The following is a 9,547-nucleotide window of genomic DNA, read 5'->3' as shown; positions in this document are numbered from 1 at the left end:
TCAGAGAGACCTGGGGAGAGGGGGAAAGGGTAAAGAATAACGGGGGGTCAGAGAGACCCGGGGAGAGGGGGCGAGGGTTAAGAATAACAGGCAGCGGGAGGGTTAAAGTGTATCAACTTAGTAAGAGCGGTCCAAGGAAATGATACTTATCTCGATCTGACCACAAGAGGGCACCAAACTTGGGCAGCATACTGGTCTGACATCACTGCCCCTCATTAGTGTACCATGAACACACTCAGCAGTGATAAACTGCATACAGCATTTGTGTTTTCACCTACTTTGATAGTCTCATACTTTTGCATGTTGATAACACACACTAAAATAAAATGAGTGGTAAAAGTACCTTTTAATTGTATTCGATCATATCAAACACTGTAAACATTCTCATAGGATTATATTATCAGATAATAAAATCTACATCTCTTGAAGCCTTCTGTAACATTTTCATTCAATCATAGAAAACAAGTGACCCTTTAAGGGCTATAAAACAGTATCTTGTAATTCCACATAATCATGCTGTGTTACCTGACACATGCCACACTGCACAGTGTCAAAGTGCAGCGTATCCGTGGAAACAGTCACGGCTGGCTCAAACACCACTGCACACAGCTGCACCTGAACCACTGTGTGTGTACCTGTATTGGCATGACAACACTTGTGTCTCCCATCTTTTCACTCTTTTAAATTCTCCATAGAAACCTTTGAAGAAACAAAAAAACTCACTCAAATTCATTTTTAATTCACCGAGAAAGTGTAGAACATTGAGAAGAAATAAAAGCCCAGTGAAAACACACAGATTAATATCACAAGATGAGTAGAATATTACACCATTAATGATGCCGCCCTCCCATGAGACAATTGTTTTATCCATCATCCATATTCTCTTCCTCTCCTCCTCTCCCTTCCTCTCTCCTATCTTTTAGGATAGCAGAATAAAGAAAATAAAGTCACAGTGTTGAGAATTAAGTCCAAATGTTAAATGTTAATTCGAAATGTCAAGAATAAAGTTGAAATACCATATCAAATTTATACTCAACACTTCCAAGTCTGGCATCACCAGACTAATTTGCAAATGTGAATTATCTGCCAGAGAAAATGAAAACATGAGCTGTGGGCAGGATCAGCTGGTTCCCAGGCTACAACATTCAGACTTTATTCTCAAAACTGAGTTCGCCATTGAAAACAAGGTGGTGCATCTTAAAGGGTTTATCCACTCGCTAAATCTTCAAAATACCCCCAAAATCTCTATTATCAAACTATAGCTTAACTACTAACTTAATTTAATATGAGAGATTTTCACAATTTTGTATTTTTCTATTTTCCAGATTAATTATGTGCATAATTGCAAATTTTTGGTGACTGTAACTCAAAAGAGGCTGAAAATATTTCTGTTTGTGTTTGTATTTCTTATGTATATCACGTGAAAATAAGAAACATGGATGAAGTACCGACCATGCCACCAGACCTTAAGTAAAGTAATGTAATGCATTACCTGTGCCAGTTAAAAGTCTGTGATCGGCATGAAAGGACACATCCACTGACCCAGTATTGGTGACATTTACAGTGTGACTGAGGACTGTGTCTGGAATGACATAACCAAAATCCAGAACGTACTCTGGGAGCAGGACCCTGAGGGATGGAAAGAGGCAGGGGTGGAGACGTGTTAGACAATAAAAAGAAACATCCACGTCACACATCAAGTTTGTTTACTGAAGCCGGGTTCAACAACACTTGCGCAATATTGGATTTTTTGTCAATATCTGGAATGCCAAAATTTTCCTTTTGCGATGGCTGAAACTGATATATGGCCACATTGTTTTCCACCTTATTACAGAGGAGGATCGAGTCTCTTCTGCAGTGGAATTAACACATTATTATGCTTATTCTTATCATGAAGGCTCACTTATACATGCAGATATAAACTACAATAATTTTGCTAATGCACACATTCATTCAAAACTACTGATGACAGTTTTTTTCACTGTTTCTCTTTGCTCTTCACAAATTTCTCCTAAAGATAAGAATGACAATTTTTAAAACGGGCAATTAAATTATATTGCCCATATTATATATAACCTACTGAGATTCAATAGAATTGTTTTGAGTTGTTATGGTTGCATTTTGTGATCATGCTACAAAACTATGTCACTGAAATGATAAGTATTGGCTTTACATGTGTGAAGTGTTCTTTTTTATTTCAATGGAAGACAGTTCCATCCCTTGAAAATCAATTTAATTATTTTATAACTAATAGTCTGCAGTATAGATTTGTGTAAGTTAAAGGGATCACAATATGATACAAGTGAAAACAGCCAATGCACACCATGACATCCATACATTTGCTGAAATACTGCAGAACAAAAACATACTCAGCCAGTTATTATTTAGAAACCCAAACTCTCTCAATTCCACAACACAGATTTCACTTCTGTCCAGTGAGTGGGCCATCTGTTCAGCTAAATTGTGTCTGTGTGTGCGTTTGAACATACTTGCTAAGTTTGTGCCACTTTCTGGAGGAACCTTGCGAGTCTCTGCGCTCCAGCAGGCTGCTGGTCACAGCGAGAGCGTTCTCTTTGACCAACGTTCTCTCCAGCTCCATGTGAAGCTGCTCCTCATACTAGACACAGCAGCCAAAAGAGAAAAGAAAGAGGGAGACAGGGACAGAAAGAGGGGCACATAAAGTTAATAAAAAAAGAATTGAAGAGTTACATAAGCAAGAAACAGCTCTGTCTGAATGGTACAAAAAAAATAATATTAAAAGCTCTTTATAAGAATTTCTCATTCTATTCATCACTCACGAGAAGATAACAACAATGTACTTAAGTTTTTACTGATTGAAATTATATTTCTGGATACAACGTGACGTGATTCAAGGCCTAACGATGGTCTTGTAAAGCAGTTCTGGCTGTCAGTTTAGACACCACTTCCTTAAAACCCTTAAAAGAGGAACACGTTCTGAAAGCTGTCAGATTTGTGGATTCAAGATGCTCAACTGCCCTCACCAGATCATTTTTAGAACCACTGGTGCAGGATGTGAGAATTAAATACACAGTTTTGATCCAAGTAAAGTAGTTAGACTGATCACTGAAGATAATTGAATATATACAAAATCTGTCTGTCAAAACTCCCTCCAGGATATTCCTCAAATGAATTTTTATTTTTAAATCATTTTAATTTCATGCCATCTCCACTTCACTTTCTGACTAGTTGTAACTCCAGTAACATACAATGTATCAAGTGCTGCATTATGGTAAGTCACATTTAGCTTTAGATATCTAGATTTTAAAATGATAACTTATTTTGTGAGGATATGAGTCATTTTGAGCAGGAAAAATATGCCATCTATTGCATGTCTGTCTGAGTCCCTCCTCTGCTGTTTCTCTTGAGGTTTCTTGCTTTCTTCCCTTGTGGAATGTGTTTGTCAGCTATATAAATAAAATGGATTTGATTGACTCTGGAAAATGTAATTAGAGATATCTTGCTGTGTGCTGTTTTGACAAGTCAAAAATGAATTGCAGATATCTGTATTAAGTATCAGGGCAGCTGCTGTATGATAAAGTGGCCTGACGGTATCTGTGACATCATTATAGATCTGAAATATTTTCACTTGTAAAACTTTAAGTACAGATATTTTTAACTGGTGTCTTACTCAACGAATTTGTGCAGATTCAGATAAATCAGACTTTTCCCCTTCCCTCTTTTTTGGACCATAACAACAGACAGAAAGTCACTGACATCAAGGTTTTTTTTTTCTTTTGAGGATAAGGTGTAATGTTGACAGTTTTTCAGTTTTAGCACAGGTATTGCAGATTCTCCAGGGGACAATGTTCATTGTCCTTATCTGCAATGAAAATGTTTGCATCGTCATGTCAGTGTGTAAGGATGTTTCTGGGGCAACACACAGAACCAGTGATAAATACTGAGAGGATGAGCGGAAAATAACCATTTCCATTGTAAGTCAAGGGTTCTTTTCTACTCAATGGAAAATCAATACAGATAAGAAGTAGTGAAAAAGCCCTGCAGAAAAGGCTGGTTACTAACAACAGAGATGGAGCAACACTGCCTTACCCCTATGGAACGGCAACTGAAATATAAGCCATTTAATGTTAAATTAGGTTTTTTTTTTCTTCTATAGTCACTTATTCTTCCTACACTAGAAGGAAACATTGTTTTCACTACGCTACAGTTTGTTTATTAGAAACCTACAAGACCACAATTGCAGGACAAAAACATACTATACGAGAACATGCTTACTAATCAGATTTGCTTTGTCCTAATCTTTAAAAAGAGCATGTTGCATAACATTAATGTTGTTTATTTAGTTACTGACTGTGGGTGTGCAGGCGGCCTCTGTTGTTGCTCCTCCTTCAGTGGTAATTCCATCCCTAAGCTGTCTGTCTCTATTTGCCTCCACAGCTGCTCTGGCCCTCTGCACCACATCACTGTAGCACTCCTCTGCTGCAAGAGAATCACAGCAGCCTCACACCAGTACAGAAATACAGACTTGTACTTGTGTCTCAGTATTTGTTAGCAAGGAGAAGTGATCACTGGGGGGACATGTCCATCAACCGCAAAATATAGGTTCAATGCTTTCTTATACAAAAGAGAACAGAAAGCAAATCAGCAAAACATGAATTAGGTTCTAGGGAACTGCTCTGTTCTGTAGCTGACTCTGTTCTCTGACAAATTCCTAATGGAGATCAATCAACTATTACATTAGACTTTAAACACTTTGTTTACTGCTGTTTACTGACTTGCTAACTTTCAAATAATTCATTGTAATGCACAAAGAACAGTTCTTTTAAGTGACGCCATAATTACATTTTGAATCAATATACAATAAAGCTGTCAGTCTGTTTCTGATACTGTGGTTTTGCTTGAAAGGACAGGCAGAGATAAGATAATATATTACAAACTTGTGTGTCTGTAACTTTGTTGAGTAAGGATACGATCTTGTCTGTGTGTATGAGTGAATGTCTATACATACACAGGTTTCGTGGCAAGTTCAGGCTGATTCTTGGGAACACTGCCTCTCCAGTCAGAGTGATGTCCTGTGGTGGCAGGTGAGCCACCTGAAGCTGGAGCTGTTTATGAAACACCTCAGGGACTCCCGGGAGGTAGAGCACACAAACACTCTGCTCTGCACCAGCTTCAATGTAACCCTGACACACACACAAAAACTGGTTAAAAAACACTTTACTCATTAAATAACCACCCTACATCTGAGCTTCCCCTTCATGATCAAACCACTGGGAGACACAGAGGGAAATTCAGAGGAGAGGGAGGCAACACCGCTGTTTAAACTGTCACTAAGTTTATTTTCACTGAAGATGACGTGAATTAGCTCTATGGCAAACAGAAGGTTTTGATCAAACTACTCCATCCATCCCTTTTGTGTGAAGTGGGTGCCTCGTAATGGTGATAGAGTTTTTTTTACAAAAGAATGCACAATGTTGGCCTCCATTTGCACCTTCAGGTTTATGGCATTAATACAGACAAGAAAAGTACAAAAAATGTGGAGCTGTTCAAAGTTAGTGACTAACAGGAAATTGTTTCAGAACCTATAAACTAATAATAACTAATATGGATACATCTAATCTTTGATACATGAACAACACAGATGGTGTTAAAAGAGAGAGAGAGCAAGAGAGGAAAGAGAGCAAGAGAAAGAATAGTGCTGAACAGACAGGAAGGTCAGAGAAATGTTCTGCTGAATTGCTCATTTCAACTAAATCAAAAATCAATACGTCCTTGTTTTGAATATCAATGATAGCTGGTCTGGATGGCTTGCATACTTAAAGAGGGAGAGGAAGTGCAAAAGACCAAAGCATGAAAAACTATGCAGTGACATTCAAAGTTAATGTGATTCTTCTCACCAGCCTAAGAGAGGAAAACTTCTGATGCCACTCTCAACAGTAGATTTATATTATGCATGTCCTAATGACATACAAGAACATATCCCACCATCTGTCCATCAGTGCTAGACTCAAAGATAATGCAGAAGTGAAATGGGGAAGAGTGTGTGTTGATAGTCAAAACACTGATCATAAAACAAACTGCAAACAAAATGTATCAGACATATCCTCATTCACAACTACAAACAAATCTGTCACACTTCCCGAGGCCCATCAGTGTCATTTTGAAAATGGCAGAATGCATCACCACCCCAAGTTTTGTAAAAATCTAATTAGTTTTGTTTGAGATATCATGTGTTACACATGGATGATTAAACAGATGGAAAAGGAAGGACAAGGGCAAGAAAATCAGGATGACAGGATAACAAGTTGGCATGTAAAGGGATAGTCTGGATTTCTTATGGTTGGGTTGTATGAGGTAGTTATCCCCAGTTTGGAGAAGCAGCAGAAGTGCAGGTGAAGGACGCTACGAAATGTATTGCTGTGGACAGGGTCATTTTACCTCACAGAACACAGGAGTCACTTATCTTCTGCTGCTTTGATCGTTTGTTTTGTGTTGGTGTGTGTGATTTCTGTGAATCCAAACTAACCCTTTAAAACAACAAAATCACACAAACAAGCTAACCAATGCAAGCAGTGGTAGATCAGCAAATGTTTTTGCCCAAGGAGTCTGATTAAAAAAAGAAACAGTTTCAGCTTGCTAGAAAACTGTTTTTGGTTGGTTGGTTTGTTTGTTTGTTTGTTTGTTTGTTTGTTTGTTTGCTTTCTAGCTTTCTAGCTTTCTAGCAAACAAAGACATGCACACTAGGTTAAATGGTGACACTAAAAAATTAAATCCCGTAGGTGTGGTCGTCTGTCTATTTGTCAGCCCTGCAATGAACTGGCGACTTGTCCAGGGTGTACCCCGCCTCTCGCCCAATGACAGCTGGGATAGGCTCCAGCAGCCCGCGACCCTTATGGAATAAGCGGTTACAGAAAGTGAATGAATTAATTTTTATACCCTTCCTCTCCAGTGAAAACCATGTACCTCCAAATGTGTTGAGTTTGTGTGATGAGTGATGAAGGATTGAGCCTGGGTGGCACCAACAAGGATTCGTTTTTATACCTGATTAAATCATGATTAAACTTTAAATTGAAAACGTTTAAATCAGCTTAAAATAAAGAAAGATTAAAGTTTAACCTCTCTTTAAACTGCAATTTAGGTTTTACTCTAAACCCAGATTAATTTCCCCCCATACTGTGCTGTTGTCTGATTTTAAATCTTCTGTTATTTAACTCGATCGCTCCATTAACTCATCCAGCAAGTTTTCCAAAAAGAGAAATTAGAGCTTCTCTGCTGAGACATCAGATTTTTCACAACAACGACATGTACAAAAGTGAAACTGAAACTGAAGCCACCTATGTATGCCCGGTGGGAGGTAACATTTCTGTAACATATACTATTATTTAATATTACTATCTAAACAAAACAGACATGCTTACTAAATAACATGGGGCATAGGAACAATAATAATAATAATAATAATACCAGTATTACACTACCCCCCTCTTTCAAGCACATCGAGTCCCTTCGGTACCAACTGATGTAATAGTAAATTACACAATCAAAATTCAATCAAAACTGAGATCACATTCTAAACTGGACAAGAACGTTTTCTTTACATTTAGGTTTTAGTGTCTAACTACTTCTTAACTGTTTGGTATTTCTTTATAATAGGCACAGTCATTTGTTTTAGCCATCCTGATAACGAGCTGGGGGGCGAATTTCACGTCCCCTAAGAGTTTTCCTTGTAGGTGGTGTTTGGTTGTCTTCATCTGGGTCGGAGGTATGTATCTCCTCCTGGCGCTGGTATAGTGCAGCTTGCCTTTTCTTCCTTGATACCTGGGAGTGCCAGGCCCAGGGGGATCCAGTCCATCATCACTAGTATGGTCAGTTGAAACAGGCTGTTGTGCATTGGGGGGTTGCTCAGGTGGTGTGACTGGCTCCTGACACTGGAGGACCTTGTGCCTCTGCCTTCTGATCCATGTAGGAATCACATCACTCATGTAAGACTTCAGCCGATCATGGTGCACAATCTTCTTTTTTACGCTGAATCAGCATTTCATACAGCACAGGGCCACACTGAGCTTTAACAATACATGGGCCCTTACAGGGAGCTTGCAACTTAGGGCTGAAACCCTTCTTTTTTGTGTCCCGTAGATAGACAAGGTTTCCAACGGCATAGCTGTGCTGCTGAGCTTGTAAATCATGAGTCCTCTTCTGCCTCCGCTGCGCTGCATGTAGATGCTGCCGAGCCATCTCATGGACCTCACCCAGGCTCTTTTCCAGGTTGTGCACATACTCAGGGGGTTCCTTTTCACCATGTTTCTGTTCTGCCACCCCTAACCAGATGTCCTGTGACTGATGGACTTCTCTTCCCAGCATTAGCATGTTGGGCGTGAAGCCAGTGCTTGAATGCTGTGCACTGCGGTATGCAGCTGTTAACAGGGGTAGGTGTTCGTCCCAGTTCTTCTGGTTCTGATCCATGTAGCAACGGATCATCTGGAGAAGTGTATGATTAAAACGTTCCACCTGCCCATTTGACGCTGGATGGTATGGTGTGGTTCTCGTCTTGGAGATCTGAAAGAGCTGGCAGATGTTCCTGAACAGTGCACTTTCAAAGTTACGTCCCTGGTCTGTATGTAGCTCCAATGGGGCTCCAAAGTGTGAGATAAAGTCATTGACCAGCGTCTTGGCCGTGGTTTCTGCTCCTTGGTCTTTGATGGGGAATGCCTCCACCCACCTGGTGAACTGCTCCATGATGACAAGGATGTATTTATTTCCAGAGGATGAGATAGGAAATGGGCCCAGCACAAGGTGCAACCTGTCCATAGGTGCTCCAGCATGGTAGGTCTGGAGCCTGGCTCTTCGTGTGGGACTGCTTGATTTCAGGGCTTTGCACTGAGGACATCGTTGAATGTATTTGCAGAGTTCACCTCCCATGTTGTACCAATGGTAACTCTGCCGGAGACGTTGCAGGGTCTTTGCCTCTCCCAAATGTCCAGACTGTGGGGAGTCATAGCAAGCCTGCATGGCTTCAGTTTGCAGTGAGGCAGGGACCAGCAATAGCAGGGATGGGTTACCTTGGTTCGCATTCTCCCAGCGGTAATGTAGAACTCCTCCATGAAGTTCTATTTGGGGCCAGCAGAGCCAGTATTTTCTCACTGCTGGGCTTTCCATTGCCACCTGCTCTCTGGTTGGGAGGACTCCTGATTCCTTCCAGACATGCAAGATTGAGAGCAGTGGATCATCCTTTGGGGCTTTCACTAGCTGCTGGCAGCTCAGAGGTTGCAGCCAATTTACTGTGGAAGTGCGGGGATCAACTTCCACTTGCTGCTGCCTTTTGGTGCTGTGCTCAGCTTCCTCCACATTTGAGGAAGATGTGGATGATGTGGTGCCTCTGGTCATCAGGCAGATGCACCACATCATCCACATCTTCCTCAAATCTGGCCCACTGCTTGTGCAGTTGTGCAGTTTCCGACACTGTCACTTCCTTGCCTGCTTGATAGCAGTCACAGTCTGTTGGGCCCGCTGTGTTGCGCCTCAACACTGCATCTGCATTTGCATGTTGTTGGCCAGCATAGTGTTCAAA

The 9,547-nt window shown here is 40.5% G+C and overlaps 1 protein-coding gene across 1 annotated transcript; it reads right to left on the bottom strand.

Moving 5' to 3' along the window:
- On the bottom strand, positions 1-7,834 carry LOC146316062 (hydrocephalus-inducing protein-like). The gene is made up of 7 exons (XM_084734025.1): positions 7,781-7,834; positions 4,988-5,162; positions 4,331-4,458; positions 2,490-2,617; positions 1,493-1,629; positions 636-699; positions 1-10 (listed from the first exon to the last, which is right to left on the bottom strand). Exons 1-7 carry the CDS (start codon positions 7,832-7,834, stop codon positions 1-3), a joined length of 696 nt encoding a protein of 231 aa, XP_084590151.1.
- Positions 7,835-9,547: the final 1,713 nt, after the last annotated feature.

This window comes from Lutjanus erythropterus, chromosome 13 (assembly GCF_056507025.1).
Source record: "Lutjanus erythropterus isolate fLutEry1 chromosome 13, fLutEry1.hap2, whole genome shotgun sequence".
In the NCBI taxonomy this organism is placed as follows: domain Eukaryota; kingdom Metazoa; phylum Chordata; class Actinopteri; order Lutjaniformes; family Lutjanidae; genus Lutjanus; species Lutjanus erythropterus.
Note: the sequence above shows the minus strand (reverse complement) of the source record. Positions and strands in the feature narration are given on the sequence as shown.